Below are 18,408 nucleotides of genomic sequence, written 5' to 3' on the forward strand. Positions count from 1 at the left end.
AACAAAAGAAATTTTTGTCCTAGAATTCACCGTTCCCCAAACCAGGCCAAAAGCCAGGTGGATTCATTCAATGTGAAAGACAGAGAGGACCTTTTTTTTTAAAAAAAAAAAAAAAAGAGAGCAAAAAAAGTGTGTTTTAGCAGTTTGCTGGTGCAGCTGTTGCCCTGCCCTGTTGCTCTGGCTGGTGTATCCATGCACACACTCTGATGGCTCTGGTTGCCATCTAGCCTGGATGTGGATTTAGAGCCATCCCAGTTGAGCAAGGGACCAGCAGCATTCAGCTAGTGGGGTGCATGCTGAGAGCTGCTCACAGTAGTAAGGCCTTGCTCTTCTGTGTGACTTGGGGGAGGTGTGTTTCACTGTTAAACACCCACAAAGTCTCCGACCCATCCTGAAGTCAGTGGAGGAAGTCAGGTGGAGCAGAGCCTCTCTCTCCTCTTTGGACTTTCAAAGGCCCAATTCAGTGAAGCTCTCCCCCACCAAGGGAGGGGATGATCCCGGTGCTTTCTAACCCAGGCGGGACAGATACTCTCTTCTAAGGGGTGTATCTCAGGGTAAGAGGCATGGGACAAAATGTGCTTTGGAAAGAAGGGCTGATCACGTTGCTTGCTGACCTGTGCAGGCAGCTGATGGTGGAGATGGTGCAGGAACCAGCATTAATAATAGAACAGAGGACAGGGACTGCCCCAGAGATGCTCTTGAGCGCCGTCAGTCCCAGTTTCTTTGATGCTTTGAACTCTGCTGGTCTCCCATCTGCCAAAGAAGTTAATACTCCATATGTCAAATTCCCTGTATTTAAGGCTTGACAGTGGTGTTTTAATCCCTTGCCTTCTATGGCATTAAAGAGAAGCAAGACTGATGATTAACACTAATAGCATTTCCTATCTAACTTCTTTGAGCTCAGCAATTCACCTAGCTCCAGTGTTATCGCATTTTGGGCCTCATGGATCTAAATCTTAGTATTTTAAAACAAAAGCATTAATAAATTATAAAGTTTCAAGCATTGCCAGCCCTAAAAATAACACCAAACTGTTACACAACATTATTTGTCCCATTCTAGGAAGTTGAATGGGAATCTTAAAACTGATAAGGATCGTTTGTTTCAGTTCATTTCTAACAAAGGGCTCCCACTGCAAACTTTAACATAACTCATGGGTCATTTCTGATGTCACCAAAATAATAATGAAATGGTAGAGATACAGTGCTGCTCTCTCTCTGTCAGAACCATGAGAATAGCTGATTCCAGCACAGGCTACTGTTTTTTCAAATGTAATCCTGGGAAGTAATCTGATTCCTTTTTAGAGTGAAAGAACGCTAATAAGTCACAATAATTTTTTCCTTTGACAAATGTGTCATTCGCATTCTGAACTTCAGAGATGATTTCATAGCACTCAGTAGAGCCAGAGTCTGCTTCAGTGACTCACAGGGATAATGGAGAAGTAATCTAAAAATAATCAGAAGTCTATTACTTCTGTGAGAAAGTAATCAGTAGTAAGTACCGATTATTGCTTTTCAGATCCAGTAATTTGTAATAGATTACTTCTTCAAAGTATCTTGAAAGAAGAAAAAAATCACTTGCCTTTGTTTCTTGTCACTGTGAGATGGAAAGGAGCATGGCATCGATGCCCAAAAGTAACACAGTTCCCATGTGAATAACGATGCCAGAATTGAGCCAGAAACCAAACCGCTTTTGGAAATTTTAGGGGGTTTCAGGATTTCATCACTGTGCCAGGTGGGGATTTGTCTTGGGATGACTCAGGCCAGCCAGCTGAATCCAAATGACCCTCAGCCTCAGAGATATTTTTCTCTGAAGTCAAAGCTTGTTGTGTTTGGTCAATCCCCAGCTGAGACAGGGTTTCTCCCCATCCTGGTGAGGCTGGCTAGCACCCTGCGCTGTTCCCGGCGACTGGCTTCTGTGGGGCACAGCCGCGTGCCTGCTCCTTTGGCCACTGCCAGTCAACAAAGACATGAACTATGGCCTTGTGTGTAATATTCCCCTCTCTAATACTAGCTTTTGGTTTTTTTCCTTTCCAGAACCCATCACAGCTTTCCCAGGTGAGAACTTCTACTTTCCAGGTAAAACTGCACTTCTCTTAATGGTTTCTTTCTGCTGGCATGGGCTTTTACATCGAAGGAAAGCAATGTGCGTGCTTGTACAAACAGCAAATGTTCTGCGCAGTGAAATGGCAAGTGTGTGCTAAACCTCCCCTGCCGCAGCAGCAGGAGGTGGCACCCTCTGGCTCCTGCTAGGTGACAGGGAGCAGGCAAGCAGAGGAGTCCCACTGTCTTGGGGCTGAATGGCATTAGGAAACCTGCCATCATGAGGCACCCAGCCTCCTGAGGAGTAAAGGGTATCAACTAACTTAAAGGAAAGACCAGTAGCCAATTAAAAGTGAGATGAGGTGGCAATGACTTAGTTTAAGTGTGTGGAAAGGCTGTTCTCTAGATTATAGATGCTCTGGCAGTGGTGGTGTTTGAGCTGCTGGCTAAGGAGGGTGGGGCTGGTCTGCTTGGAAGGGGAAGGGAGTTGGGAGGTAGAAGTGGGAGAGCAAACTGCCATGAGTAGCTCTGAAGCTGACAGTCAATGAAAAAAAAACAAGGTGAAATGGTGCATTTAATAGCTTAATACTAGCCTGGAGGGTAGAAACCGGCATTTCTCTGATCAAGCCTACAGAGTAAGAGAAAAGGTGAGGAACTCAGAAAAACTGCCTCGCTCTTTGATCAGTCAATGGAGATGCTGTTTGTCTTGCTCTGGGGTGGGAAAAGCTATCTGCTTTTGGGGAGAAGATCAGTTTAGTCTGTTTGAGGTTTTTTCCCTGTGGTTTGATTTTGGATTTTGTTTTCCTGCCTGCCTCTTCAGGAACGTGTCTTGGGGTTGTTGTGATGAAGAACAAACTTGGGGCTCCCCTTAACTTTGGAAGTTGTTTTGTCAATTCAATCCACACGCTCCTTTCTGTCATTCATTTGGACATGATGTCCAGACTCTTTCCATCCCCTACTCTGCTGCTGGGCTGTGACATATGGCTGGGCTCTACCCTAGAAGCAGCTGCATTTCTGTGTGGGGCAAAGCTGTCTCTGGTGGGTACATGTCTTGGGAACTGTGGCAGTAAAGGAAAAGTAGACACTGTGACGGAAATCACATGCGCGACTCCGTCCCTGGGGTGTGACACAGGCTGTGGAGCGTTACCGATGGGAGGGACATGTGCAGGGTGTAACACCGTGTTTTACAGTCTTACCCATAGTGTGACAATGAGGAATTTGGGTTTGCTTGTTTGTAGGCTGCTTATTTATCTGCTACTCGGGCTCACGGTGTTACTGAAAAGCTGCTCCAGTATTCTCAGCTGACAGTTAAAGCCTCACAGTCCTTCCTGACTTACGCCATTGTTCTGTGTTCTCCTGGGCCTGATCCAGTACCTATTTTGTGGACACCATCCTTGTCTTTTGGGGCTTGTAACATGCATGTCATCTTCAGTTTGAACATCCCTCTGGGTCCTCACATTGAGTCTGTCCTAAAGTCCTGATAACTCATATTGTTTCTTTTCCTCTTCAAGCCATGCCCTGCTGCCTGTATGCCTGCATTTCACCACTGTATTCCCCAGGGCACACTGGCTGGGTAGGGACAGCATTTGCTGTGCCCAACACAGTGAGGTCCCTGAGCACCACAGGCAGATGCTGTTGCAGGCACACCTCCCCTTCTCACGGGGGCTTGCTGTCTGTGCCAGGGAGCTCCTGCCCATTACTAACTCCCTCAAGGACATCCTAGCACTGCTCACTACAGGGGAGCAATTGCAGCAAAAGGTTGAAAAGGTTCCCCTGGCTGATGGGCAGGAATAGGTGCGACAGAGGGATGGAGTGACCAGGGAAATAGCAGAATGCAGAGGGAAAAGATGAAGAAATGAAGATTGGTGGCTGCAAGATAGTAATTAAAATGAGGGAAAGGCATAGAAGCACGACCGAAGGAGAGGGTAAAAGGAGAGGAAGAAGTCTCTGGCTGGAAAAAAAGGGAGCTGGAGAGGAAAGAGGAAGTCTTGAGATGCTCTGTAGCCCCCACTCCAATTACATGATGAGCTGAAATAGTCAGATGCCATTAAAAATAATAGCAAATCCTTCCTCTACTGGCTTGGGAGCAAAGCTGAAAATATGGTGCATATTCCAGGCTTCAGGATCACAAGGCAAATAATAAGCAGCAAATCGTGTGGGTGGAATATCTTTCAGCTAGGGGGTCAGGATCTTACAAGACCAGTCAAGTGTGCTTAAACTGTGCTGCATTTGAGAGCTGATGCATCTCACCCTTAAAGAAAAGATATAACAAGTGGCTGGAAGCAAGCAGTTAGATAAACACCAGGTTAAAAATAAGAGACATATTCCAAAGAGCATGGAGATAAACCGTGGGGAAAAGTTGCCTTTGGGACTGGTGGATTCTCCCACACTGGGTATTCTGAAATCAAGACAGGGATATCTTCCTGGAGAAATGACAGGTAGCAATTAAGGGGTTGAGGCTGACACTGGTTTTGTGGCATTCAGATTAGATGAGTGAAATACTTGCTTTCATCTGTGCCATCTATGAAATGTCCAGCTGTGCTACTTGTCCACAGCAGTTAATGTCAGTGATTTCGGAGAGGAATACGAGCTGTGACACAACAGTGGCAGAGCAAGGCAGGCAGCCCTCTAGGAGGCTCTCTGGAAAGGATTTTCTCCTTTTTTTTTTTTTTTTTTTTTCCCATATGACTTTTGCTCTTGTTTCTTGGGTTTTGATTTCTGCTGCACAGCTCTAAAACTGGAGGAGAGGGCTGTGTACCTGGCCAGGTGGGAGCAGCACACCCACATAAAATTGTCCACCCTGTATGCACCCACAAACTTGACAGCGGCAGCGGAAGGCATTTCATTAAGACGAGTCCTAGCGAGTAAAAGAGGAAGGGCAACTCTGTGTGTGCGTGTGTGGCGGAAGGCAAAGGGGAGTGGAAAAATTATTAACTTAAGAAGATGAATTTTTTTTTTCCATCTCCCCTAGCAGAGAACTTTTCCACTGATATAAGAGAAAACTTCCAGAGAGTAGCAGAGCCAGTAAAAACAGAGCAGATAACATCAACGCTGTGTGCTGAGTGGATGGGCAGCTATATTTAGAGGCTGACAGTGTAAGGAAGAACAATCATTAATGTTGGGAATTGGCTTCGTTAGGGCTTAGAGACAACGGAGTGTGATTCCTTAATGACTTAAGTTGCCAAATGAACTCTCCAGACTTCTGCTATCTCCTCAGCAGGGCTGCGAGGTGTGGAAACAGGAGCTGGGGAGGGGCTCTGCACCACCCCTCATGCTTGCAGCCCCAGTTGCTGCACAGGGACATCTGGGGCAGGTCAGAGTCAAGCAGAGGTTGTCCTGAACCCACAGCCACCTTGAGATCCCCCAGGGATCCTTCCCAAAAGCAGGATCATCTGGGGTGCACTGCGCCACCTCCCTCCATCCCCAGGCAGGCAGAGGACAGAGGTGTGTGGGGAAGGGGAAGGAGTGCAGCCTGGTCACCATCGCACATGCCTCTCTGTGGCCAGACCCACCCTTTGGACTCCCAGCCCTGCACCGGGCAATGTACAGCCATCCGGAGGCCATGGAAACTTTCCCCTGCTCTGTTTTTCAAAGAGGAGCACTGTGCCACTGCAGGCTCAGGAGCCATCAGCATCCCTGACACCTCCTCCCCTCTCCCCACCCCAATTTCCACCGGCAGGCCCCGGTGCATATCAGTGGTGTGAGAGGCTGTAAATCTCTCGCTGGAGCAAGGCGCTATGTAAGCAGGGAGTGTCACTGAGTGTAAACACAAGTGGCCTCTGTACAGCAAGCCGGGCCACAGTCTTCCCGGGGGTCAGCCCCGCGCCCCCATGCTGTCAGGTGCAGCGAGGTGTTGCTGATCCGTCGGGGATGGCGGTGGGTCGCGTACAGGTCTGGGGCAGCTCCAGCGGTTGGATCTACGGTGGGAGACAGCAGCAGGTTATCAGTGATGCTCAGGGCAGTGTTGAACGTGTTCACTCCAGTGGGAGCTGGCGGTGGCCCCCCCGTGGGGTGTCCCACCCCACCACCCCTTGTACAGCTGGGTGAGGGGCAGCAGCTTCTCGGGGAGGGGCAGGGATGTGCCGCTTTCGTTCCCCCAACTCTTGTGGCTGCTGGTGGAAGTAGAGAAGGAGGTCAGAGGGCTGCCTTCTCCCTGCCTTTGCTGCCCCCAACACGTAGCCTAGCGTGTACCCCAGGCACTGTCAGGGGGCAGGAGGGACAGGGCCCAGCCCCTATTCCTGGCAGTGAGGGGTGGCTGGGGTGAGACAGGGTGAGGGTGGTGTATCTGGCAGGTAAACTTCTCCTGAGACATCCGAATCTCTTGTCTACAGTGACAAATATGTGGGTGGTTCCCAGACTCCTGCTCTGTAAAAGCAGGATTTTTCTTGCCTGTGTGGGTTTTTTCTTGGTTTTGAGGGGGTTTTTGTCGTAGTTACGCACCTAGGTGCAGTGTTCGTTCTGATTTTTACTCCCTGTGCCCGAGTTATGGGGGATGGGGATGAGAGGAAAGCCTTGTGACTGGCAGAAGAACCATCATTTTGCCACCAGCAGCAGAAAAGCTGTCACAATCCCAAATTTGGCATCCAGTGGCTCTGCTGGTAGGGCAGTGTTTGGAGGGGAGGATGGAGGCTGTGCTGCAAGATGCCCTTGCTGCTAACAAACCTGGTTCATCCTCCACTGTTTGGTTTTCTCCTCTTGGCATCCTCCAAGCCTGCTCAGGAAACCTAGCTGGAGTTTGGTTAATGAGGAGCTCAACAATGTGCTGACGCCAAACTGCAGGAGCCCCCAAAATTCTGCTTGCCGGTACCTAGCCCGGGGGCTCCCCCCTGACAGCGGGCTGGGGACAAGAAGAGAGGGCGAGCAGAGAGAACGAAAGTCTCCCCGGGGACTTTGGCCCCCTTGAAGTAGCCAGTAAATAAATGTGGTGCAAAAGGGCATCTCTCCTGAGTTCTTTACAGCTCGCCCCCCAAGCGGGGCTGGGGAGGTGGGAGCAGCGTGTGCAGGAGGAATAGCGCAGGGCCGCTCTCGGTGCCTGGCAGAGGCGTGTGTGCATGCTCCTGCGGACTGGCAGCGAGGCCCTGCGCATGTCTGATCACCAGATGTGCGCCGAGCTGTCCCGGGATGACCTGGGAAGGGAGAGCAGCCTTGCAGCCGTGCCCTGCAACAGGCTGCAGCTGCAAGACTAGGAAGGGTTAACCATCACTGGGCTGAGCCTGGGAGCTGCCTGCCCTTGAATTCAAGGGAGACAGGTATTTTTCAGCCCTCTTTAGGTGTGTTTGCTTTATCAGCATGAATTCATAGTCCTGGCTTGCTTAAGCTGCCGAGAGCATGAGTTTCTTACATTTAATTTCACAGCCTGTGCCGAGTAAATAATTGTAACCATCCTTTCTCGCTTTAAAAAATAATAAGTAAATCTTTAGGTCTGTGAATGGGGCACCTAGTGAGGCCAGATCTGTGTGCAGAACACTTTCAGACAAACATCCTTTACTCTGTCTTTTCCTTAAGAACGACAAATGTTTCTCCCTGTAATTTCTTTCCCAGTCTCCTGTGGTAACTTCCTTGGCCATCTGAGATTACGCTCTTCCTCCAGTTAGGAACGTGATGTGTTTTGTCACTGCTTAACAACATCTGCCATGTAGAGACAAAACCAGGCGGCTGATCTGGAGAAGGCCAAAAAAAAGAGGAGAAAAAAACATTTGTTGATGCCAGAAATAACAGTAATAATAGCGTGCATATGGAATTTGTACTGCGATCCAGGCAGCCTGATTAATTAAAAGGGAAGAAAAAGGCCCTTCAATATGCGGGCTCAGCAAACACCAGGCTGTGCTCCCCCCAGGAGCACGCCCCGTATCCGGAGGCGGCCCTGGGACCTCGTGTTTCTCCGTGCTGTACTCTTGAAAGCATGTGTGTTTCTTTTTGTGCGTCTGCATGCCTCCCACCTAGCAACCCTGTTCTGTGTCTCCTCCCCAGGGCCAACCCTCCTGCCAGGGACCGAGCCCACAGTGGACACGGTGTCAGTGCAGCCCATCCCAGCCTACTGGTATTACGTTATTGCCGCCGGAGGTGCTGTTGTGGTGCTGGTCTCCGTCGCGCTGGCCCTTGTGCTCCACTACCACCGGTTCCGCTATGCGGCCAAGAAGAGCGATCACTCCATCACCTACAAAACCTCCCACTATGCCAACGGGGCCCCTGTGGCCGTGGAGCCCACCCTAACCATAAAACTAGAGCAAGACCCCAGCTCACGCTGCTGAAAGCCGAACAGGAACGAGACAGCAAACAAAACACAAAACAGACAGACAGACAGAAACTAAGACTTCAAATACGTTGCCTCAGTTTTGCACTTTTTTCCTTACCTAGCATACGTGTGAACTCTTAGACATCTCCGTCCCTTCTCCATCCCCCCAGCCCTTCCCGAATCTTTTAGAAACTCTAAACTAATGCTGCATCTTGGATTGCCAGAAGAGACACACCGCCCCTTCACTTCAGAAGTGAACGCTCCCTTTCGATTACTTTTCGAGGACTCTTGGGGTGTCGGGTGGGGTTTTTTTTGTTTTGTTGTGTTTGTTTGTTTGTTTGGGGAATATTTTTTTGTTGGTAGGCTTGTTTGGTTTGTTTTTTTCTCCTACCCTTAGGCAACCGGCAAGGAAACTTGGTGGCGCGCCTGGAAGCTTGTGTGTGTGGCTCGTGCACGTGTGTGCTAAATCTGTGGATGCAAGTGTGCATGGGAGTGTGTGCGTCTGACTGACTGAATGTATATTTAGAAACAGTCCCTTTTTAATTTGCTCGTTGCTTCTACTTGCACAGGGAATGCTTTTCCCCTCCCCCCCCCCCTTTGAATCATAAAAATTGCCAGTTGACTTTCTAGAATGTCAATTAGTTTTTCATTTGCTAATGTTCTGCTTCTTAAAGCATCAGTAACATCTAGCAAGCAAAGCCTAGCAGGCGCACCTGGGGGGCCCAGCCATTGCTGCTGCTTTAACCAGGGAGGCAAGACAGAGCCTCCAGCACGCCTCCGACTGTTGAATGGCCCAGTGTATTATAGTGGAAATGCCTTATATAAATTACTGAATGATGACACTCGAAAGTGGTTGGAATCATTGACTTTAATCTGTTTGCAGGCAAAACAAGTACCTCCAGTGAGTAAGGTTCTCCATCTTATTTGTGTTCATTTGTGATGAGTGATCAGCTTCCCTCCCCACTCCTAGACTTGATAGTGTTCCCCACTCCTCCTTTGTCCATGAATATTGCCTAAAATGAATCAAGACAGCAGATCTGTTAACTTCCCTGCAGTCTTGAGCTTCCTTTTGGTCTGGAGAAAAAGTGGGAACACAAACAGTGCTGTGTGTATGTGGTATTGGCCCCTATCGCAGTGAAGCCCTCTCCCCAGGGAATCTCTGTCCATGGGGGTGTTACTCTCCCCTACCTGCCTTTATTCATGCAGCCTCTTTCAGCTCCTCATGCTGTTGACTGAACAGATTTCAGCAGGACCCCCTCAGCTGCAGCAGCAAGCATCTAAAACACAAGGGGCACAGAAAAACCCAGGGTGCTTTGGCATGGTGAGCGGTGGTGAATGCCCAGGGCAGCATCCCACCAGGACCCGGCTCCCACCAGCTTTTCGAGGATAGCAGGGACGTGCCTGTCCCAGCAGAGCCCGACAGGACCCGGGGGAGCTCCTGTCACCTTGCAGGTGGTGGTGCCTAGAGGTCCCCAGAGAAGGGGCTTCCAGAGCCGGGGTGCTTTCTCTGTGAGCCTCCTCGTTACACAGCACTGGTGTTGCAGTGCGTATGGTTTGTGACGTGAAATCCCACCCCACCCCTCAGCCAGCTGCGGGTTAAAACAGATGTGAAATACTGGCATGCGCTTCCTGCATTTTCAGGTCAGCCCAAGCCATGTCAGCAGCTGATACCGTCATGTTTCCAAAGTCAGTTCAATCTCCCTAGGTCAGATGATCCCCTCGCTTTGATCAGGTTCACCCCCATGGACTTAGTAAGCATGCATCGGTGTGTCAAGAGAGGAGAATGTGGCACCCTGTCTTTCAAACCAAAATCACCAAAGACAAAACAGAAGGTCACTTCGAGATTTTTATTCCCAGTTCTCCCCCTCTCTTTGAGCCCTGACATCCCCAGCATTGCCCAGTTGCCTGTGTGTGAAAAATATCTTGTGGAAATTTGAAACTCTTTGAAGATGTATTGTGTGGAATGTAATAAAATGATGATATTTTTATACAAATATCTGGGGTTTTTCTTCCTTCTTCTTTCTTTGCTAACAAGAATGCTGTCAGTTGAAGCAAAGCGATGTTTCAAAACTCCATGTTTTCTTTTGGAGCATCAGGGTTATTCCCTTCAGCAAAGTGAAGCTCCCGTTCCTGCTGCGTGCAGACCCAGCTCCCAGCAGCGCAGCTGCTGAGCGCACCCAGACTTGCTGCACTCAGGATCGGGCCATTAATAGCAGCTTTTAGATCCATTACATTTGTACCAGTCCTTAGTGGAAGCTTTGGCTGGCTGGACTGACACTTGGGATTGTTTGGGGATTTTGCTAAGGTTGCTTAAGTGCTAAATAGCTCAATGTGATTACGCAGAATTTCTCCAGCCGGGGCCCCTGGAGACAGGACATCCGACTTCCCAGGCTCCCGGGGGCCACCTCGGCTGCCAGCTCAGTTGAGCTGTGCGCTCCGTCCCTGAGTACACCGAAAATCGGGTAAGCCATTACAAAAATTAATAATGAAAACAACAATGCATTCCTCTTCTCTGAAATCCTTGCTGGGCCTCTGCATGTTGGAGAGCTGCATGGGAGCAGCGCATTCATTGCTGGGGCACCAAGGGTGTGGAGAGGTATGCATCCCCTGCCTTCCCTCCACCCGAGTCCTCCCAGCTTGTTACAGGGGCCTCTGCTGCAGGACTTCTTCTCAGCTTCTCTAGGCACACCTTTCAACCCTTTAGACGAGTCAAGAGTCAGCAGCATCACATTTCATGTCAAATGCATTTTGCTGCTAGTTTTGAGAGGTTTTCTTTCCCTCCTGCATTTATTTTCCTTCTATCATACTCTTTACCCTGGCATACAGCTCAGGTTTGCAATGAAACTTCCTGGCTTTACTAGGAATGCAGGCCATCAACAAAAAAACAATTCAAATGTGATCCCTCTCTTTGGCTGATCAAACACAAGGAAAGCTGAGGACCCGTGCTGCTTTTTGGGAGGGGGGGAGCTTTTTTTTTCCTCTAATTGTACAGCAAAGCCCATACACTTGTAATTTGCATTTTATACACTTCACTGACTGTCCAAGCAAAATTCAAAACAAATATGCACATGTGAAAAACCGGGAGGGAGAGATTGGCTGATGGCTTCCCAACAAGGAAGAAAAAAATTCTGTTAAGTAAACAGATGAAAAGGGAGGAATCGTACAGGGTTTAATTATTCCGTATGTGTACCGCAGCCAGATTGACCAGGCTGCAGCACACCATACTGAAGAAAGCAGCTAAAATTAGCACACTTTAAGAAAATAAATGCAACCTGGTGTGATTTTGATGCAACTTCCTCTGCAGGTAACTTCAGGTGTTTTAAGACTCTACTTTGAAAAAAAAAGGGGTAAACTTTATGGCGTAGTAGTAGGGACTCCACATTTCAGGGAGTGGCATTAGGGGTGGAAGCCTGATGACTCCTGTGTCATGGGGAGGGTCTGGATGTGGCTCCCCCAGTTCTAAGTGGGGTGATGGTGTCTTGTCTTTTTGTCTCTGCAGTTGCTGCCATGTTGTAGGGAAGGCAACTCCATGTGGCTGGTGGGGGGTGGCCTACCAGCTCTCTCTGTAAGCGATGGGGCAAAGCCAGCGGTAAACAGGGGTGTGAAGGAGGGAGTGATGGCCTAGCAAAGCAAAGGGCGCCATGGGAGGGGCTGTGCTGGGCCTTGCCTGGGCAATGTCAGTGTTCCTGAGGCAGATGATCGCTCAGGAGCAAGCTGCAATCGTTCACCCAACCCAGAGACTGGTCAGCCTCCTGCCTGGGCAAGCACCTGCAAGGTGACACTTGGCACAGGGAGCCCAGAGCTGCTTTCCCCTGGGCTGTAAGGATGAGGTTGGCTTTTTCCTGGGCAGGGTTGAAATGCCTCTGCTGGTGGATGCAAGGGAGTAAGGTGGAAACCAGATTGTGCACAGGACTGTGTTGGGATTTTTGCCCGTGTGAAAACCTACTGACTTACTGGGGCCGGCCCCTGGTTACCTCGTGTCAGGGCAGCAGAGTGAGGTGCGCAGACACGAGGCAAGGGCCCCGAGGCGGGCTTGGACAGGCTCTTGGCTTTCTGCCACAGCTCCTCCATCAGTGGCTTTGGCAGCTCTTAGCAGCAATTGCAGGCGTGACTGCCAGTTTGAGGAATAGTGTCGTTAGCCATTGCTACTGTAAAAACAAACAGCAACAACGGGGAGGGCGATAAACATATCAGGATGCCGCAGAGCTGCCAGCTTCTCCCCCGGCTCCAAGCCCTTGCGCAGCGGTGGTGGACTGGCAGCGCTGCCCTTGCACCAAGGAGCTGCTCAGTTTGGGACTGGTGAGCTCCATCATGGAGCGCCAAACCCAAACAGGGGTCCCTCACTCGGGTAGTCCAGCGCTAAGAGGGAGGCAGAGCAGCCCCACACTGTACAGTGCCGCTGTAATGCCGCACACGCACACCATCACCACTGTTCCCCTAGCCTGGTGCCGGCGCTGAGTAGAGTTGCAAAAGCAAAACATGCCAGGGAGGTGCCAGGGAAGGGGTCTGGCGGCAATGGGGGACATAGCTGCTGCAGGCAGGGTTTGGCAGGGTCCCCATTTTGGGCAGCCGCCTTGGCCATCTGCCACGCGTGCAGCAAGGGCAGGGTGCCACGCGTCAGAGGGCAGCACCGGAGCTGGAAATAGCTGCCTGCGCGCGTTCGCCTCCGCACCAAGCACCCAGCCTGGCTTCACGTCTCTGAATGCTTTCGATGAGCGTCTTTACTGGCCCAGCAACACTTCTCCATCTTCTCTGCATATGGGAAGCCAAGGAGTGCAAGAGGCTCCTTGGTGCCCTGGTTTGAAGATGGTGCCAGGGCAACCCTGAGGCAATCTGAGGATAAGGTCCAGGGGTTCCTGCGCTTCAGAGGGTGGCTGGGCCAGGGGAGATGCTGCTTGTTTGCTTTCTCTAATGCTCAGCTGTAGCCAAAGCACTGTTTTAATTTGGAATTTGGCAGGCATTTAGCCTTTTTGTAAACTAAAGCCATCCTGTGTTTCTGGAGGAGCAGGGAAGAGAGAAGTGAGGTAGATTATCGGCTGGAAATAAGCAGTGGGGGATTCAGAGGGAGTGTTTCTGCCGGGTGCCTGTGCTGCTGCTTTGACAAGCTCTTCCCCGTTCCCTGAGGGTGGGAGGTGTCGCTCCCCCAGCCCCCCGGGCTCCCAGTCGAAGGAGCAGCCAGTGCCTTGCTGCCACCAAACAGAGCGGTGTCACGGCGAGGCCACGGCAGCTGCTCGGCTGTGTCAAAACAAAATGATGTGTGTTGGAGTCACACTATTGCTGCGGAGAGACAAGGGCTGGAAATGAGCAAGGGGAGAAAAGCAAGGATGGGAGCAGAGATGGAGCTCTGCCTCTTTCTCTGACAGGGCTGGGGAGTGGTAGTTTCAGACCCTGTTATCCTGGGCTTAGCTGGATTTAGTGTTTCAGGCCCTCGTGGGTGCTGTTTGGCAGCCCAGCAGCTGTGCATCTCTGATGCTCCCCTTCCCAGGCAGGATAGCACTGGCCAAGATGGATGGTGTAGCAGCAGGAGAGAGAGGTGAGCACGTAGGAGGGCACTTGCTGTTTTGGGGGAAGTGACCAGCACATGGTTGTTTCCTCACTGTGGAAAGGACCGGAGTGCAGCCTGCTACCCCTCTTCTGTACCAGGAGGCACAGCTGCAGATATTACTGGGGAGTGAAAGACGGTAGGTAGCAGAGCCTGCAAGCCACCACCACCTGGTGCATCGCCTTCAGCCCTAGGGCCCACGGACCCCTGCGGGGAGCAGGAGCACGGGGATGGTGGGAGTGCATCCCAGGCACTCTCCAGGCCAGGCTTCCCGGTGCCAGAGAGGCTGTGGGCAGGCAACAGAAAGAGTTGGAAATTTCTGCAAGTTTGATACATCATTTGGGAAAGGCACCTCCTGCTGAGAGGCTCATTTTGTTCACCTAGAAAGAACCTGAGAAGTGCTGCAGCCACCATCTGCAAATGCCTGTGTGTAGAGACATGCGTGGTGATAGACAGAGCTCTGCCCTGGGATGGAGGAGCCCAGCAAGAGGGGAGCTTGGTGCCTGAACTTAAACCAGACAGTCTAGAAAGAAAGAGCGATTCTTTTCTTGATGGTGTTCGCTTGCCATGAAGGAATGTGTCTAAGTTCCAGCAGCTGGGTCTAGTTGTCTTCTCTAAAGCAATAGCTCTTGACTTGGTGCAAAGGTCTGCCTGGGGCGGTGGGCACTGCTGGTCAGCCCGTGCAGGCAGGCTGGCACCGAGTGTGTGCGGAGGTGGGCAGTACATGCCAGTCCATATGATGTGCTGATGTCAGCTTCGCAGAGGTGAGCTGCCTTGAGCAGGTCTGGAGAGCTTTCCTGCAAGAGGTACATGTATGTCTGTGGTGGGACACTGGAGAACCTCATCTGCTCTTGTGCCTCCCCAATCTGTCCGGGCAAGGCATATCACCCCCCTTCCACTAGCCCCCTCCCTGACCTAATCCCTCCCGCCCTTGCTGCTATTTTAAAACAGATGTACATTAAAGCTCCTTAATCTCTGGAAATACTAATTTTCTCCTGCTCTCCCTCCATCTGAGTTCGTATGAACGTGGTACTTAAGTCACTCCTCGTCTTTGATTAGGATCTCATCTTTCTTTTTCAGGTCCCATAAATTAGCCTTTTAGCTGGCAGTGCTCTCAGATCCAACAGATAACAGCCTTTTCTCGGCATCCGGCTGTTTCCAACAGCATCACTAACATCATCTTTTGGGCATGACCGGCTAGGTGCTCACAGCCGTCACTCAGCACACGCGCTTTAAAAGGGACCTTTCACTGGGGAGAAAGCATTTCTCATGTTTAAATACAGTTTCCCCTAACTTTCTCGCCTACCCTTCTCCAATATACTTTTTTCCCCTCTTAAAATGCAAAGTAAATTGCACCTGAAAGCTGCTCTTTAAGGAAGCAGCTCTCCACAGCACAGGACCATGCATGTTTGTCCCATTCCACGCAGCAGCTTGCAGGGCTTTTCCGGGTACCGCTTTCCAAGGGGGTCACTTCCCATGGCCTGCTCCACCTGTGACAGTATCGCTCAGACTCATCACAAAGGAGCCTAACTGGTGACAAATAGCAGGCTACTTTCTGTGACAGGAAACCATCTCCAGTAGGAACTGAACTGAGACCACCAGCTTCAGTTGTCACAGACAACCACACAGCCAGAGCTGATTTTGTTAATGACTCAAGAAACCCCAGTGGGGAAAAAGAAATGTTGAGTTATATTTTACCAAAGCCTATGTAGAACCCTGCATGACAACATACAATCTGATAACAATGATACGGTATGCAGGGAACAGAAGAATGAGGGCCTACCACAGGCCTGAGGAGGAAGGAGAATGGGTGAGGAGGAAGATATCATTTAAGCAGGACTCGGAGTCATATTAGCATGGGGAATTGAGAAAATTGCTAGAAGAGTAAATAGATTTTGGACTGAGATTTTTCTATAAATGTTCTCTCTTTTCAAGTTTTCCCAGCGCTCCTTCCTTTCAGGCTGAAAGAACTGGTGTTCTTTTGAAAGTGTTGATTAACCAATACTTTGTTTTTTCTGACTTTTCCCTCAAGGCTACCCTGGGAAATAAAAGAGCACCAAATTGCTAGCTTGTTCTCACATAAAATTTAGAGGAGCTGCAATATGGAAAGGCAAAGGACTTCCAACGACCTTTCCCTGCACATGGGTTCCTTGGGCAGACCGTGGTCCAGTTGTGACCTTTGCTCATGTTTGAGCAACCTACAGTTTCATAGGGTTGTGTGGGTGACACGGATGGCAAATTTCACTGTTTGTCTTCTGATGGAGGACTAGCAAAACAGACATCTCGGGGTGTGAACTGCTTTGTGAGGTATTTTTCCAAATGTTCAGCTCTAAATGTTTGCAAGAGGCCCTCAGGCAGTTCTTCCAGCCCTAAGATGTTGCCATCTGGGCCTGTCAGTTCTGGAAGTGTTGAGAAATCATATGAACTCGCTGCTAAAGTGAGCATCTACAGAAGCTGGTGTGCACCTATGTTTCTTCAGTGAGCAACCGGCAGCCTCGAGTCAGCTTAATTACCTGGCTCACTGGACGCAGAGCTCATTGTCAGGAGGGGCAAGTGTTGGGTTCTGTGTGTTCCTGTTGTCAGGTTCACTAGAAAATTCAAAGCAATCACTTCGTCTTTTGAGTGCGGAGAGCAAAAGACAATTCTGCTCAAAGGATGGGTATTTGGGAAGGTATCATTAATGCCGCCAGCAGAGAGGATCATTGCAGTCAGGTGTAAGGTGGCACTGGGACAGGGTGATGTTTGGCAGAGCCCCCTGCTCTGGAAGTGAAGCCTGAAATGTTTCTGGTGGGGATTGCCTGATACCATTGCCGGGGATAGCAAAAATACAGATTCAGTAGTTCAGGAGGCCATTTGAAGTCCTAAATCTCTGTGCAAATATGCACAAATATTCTTTTATGAGGTTTTGAATAATTTCTTTGCACATGGCTTTTTAGGCGCAAGTTACAATCTTTGGGTTTGGTTGTTTATAAGTAACCTCTTTAAACTCTTCTTGACATTTTTGCACACAATGCAAAGTAGCCTTGGTTTTCAACCACAACTATTTCAAGGATGTGACTTCTACCGTTTTCTAGTAGTCCCTGATTTTCGGCATTCCTGATCATTTTGAGGTGCCTTCCCAGTTGAGCACCCCAAGTTACAGTCAGCTTTGAAAAATCTAAGCAGATTGACATTTGGGAAAAAAAAAACCAAAACATTTTCTTTTGGAAAACTGAAAAAGGGCCATGGTAACTATACATAGAGATAATGCTAGGAAGACTACACAGGAAAATGCCTTCTCTCGGATTACAGCATGTGCATTTGGTTACTAGTGCTTGATCTGTGCTGAACAATAAAAAGAAATGTCACCACTAAAAGGAATTTGGATCAGAGAAATGTTAACATAAATGCCTAGTTATGGACACCCATTTGCGGCTCTCCCCATTTTCAACCAGCTTTTGCATTAAAACATATAATGATGATACATGACTTCCTCAAATTACGATGAATTTATCTGAAACCCAAAGAGAAACTGGGTCATTGAAGCTCGGTGTCCAGTAAGATGTATGGGAAAAAATGAAAAGTAGTGTGCTAAATGGATCTAGCATTAGAGGCGAGTAATGATAGGCACTAAGATCCTCTTCACAGTTGTAAGGATAATACCCATGGGCATGTTAATAGTGAATTATGGCCATTATACAGGCACCAATGACAATATTTTAGTGCTATTCAAGTTACCTGGTTTCTTTGCTTTTTGCTCACTCTCTTTTCTTCTTAAAAGCTGGTCATTTAGTGGTCTGAAATGTGATGTAGTGGGAGGATCCTGTTCTCTCAAATGTGCAAGAGTCGTGATTGACTTTGGCTAAAGGAAGAAGAGGAGGAGTTCTTCCTCCTTTCACGAGGAAGAGCCTTGCAGTAGTTTAACTATCGCTTTCCTCTGGCTGGTCTTGCAACCCAGTTACCAGTGGCAATAATGCCCCTGAAAGGCCTCTTTAAACAAACTGTGCTTCCCATTTTGTTGTTCTAGTGAACTTCCCAAGAATGGAGGATGACTTTCCAATCTCTGAGCAAGACTTTGAAGACAACAGTGATCCAGGTTGGTACCCAAATTTCACATGGGCAATTTATGTGGTGGATACCGTTTCAGTATTAGGTGCTACAATTACTCACAAACCTCAGCTTTAGTGGGGGTTAGGAGCCAGAACATGCTTGAGAACGTACACTGAAGTGGTGGCTTAGACTGGATAAAGACATTAGTTTTCCTTTCTTGTTTTCCTTTTTCATCAACCAGCAACCTTGCAAAGTCAATATACTGCGTTTGTGTTAGGACAAGTGGAACTGATCTTTCAAGCATTAATTGCTGCTTGCATGGCATTTTGACTTGTAAATGGAGAAAATTAAGTCTGGGAGCTGTGACAGATTGTTTCCATAGTTTTGAACCCAATGGCACTTGAAGGGCCAGAGTTTCAGTGGGTGTAAAACGCTAGCATGCTATTTCCATAGCCTGAGATGTAAAAGTGAATCAGGGCACCTAACTTTCTTGGTAGTTTGGTGCTTTGTGTTGTATCTAGACCTGAGTTAATGAATCCTGCCGAGATATACCCGGGGGGGG

At 49.2% G+C, this 18,408-nt stretch overlaps 1 protein-coding gene across 1 annotated transcript in view; it reads left to right on the forward strand.

Annotated features, from left to right (window-relative positions):
• Positions 1–18,408, forward strand: part of NRP2 (neuropilin 2) — a 76,251-nt gene that overhangs the window by 55,525 nt on the left and 2,318 nt on the right. The window contains exons 15-16 of the mRNA XM_026853195.1: positions 2,035–2,055; positions 17,824–17,892. Coding sequence (XP_026708996.1) covers positions 2,035–2,055; positions 17,824–17,892 — 90 coding nt within the window. The remainder of the gene's footprint in view (positions 1–2,034; positions 2,056–17,823; positions 17,893–18,408) is intronic.

Source organism: Athene cunicularia, assembly GCF_003259725.1.
Source record: "Athene cunicularia isolate RWA chromosome 7 unlocalized genomic scaffold, athCun1 chr7_part2, whole genome shotgun sequence".
In the NCBI taxonomy this organism is placed as follows: Eukaryota; Metazoa; Chordata; class Aves; order Strigiformes; family Strigidae; genus Athene; species Athene cunicularia.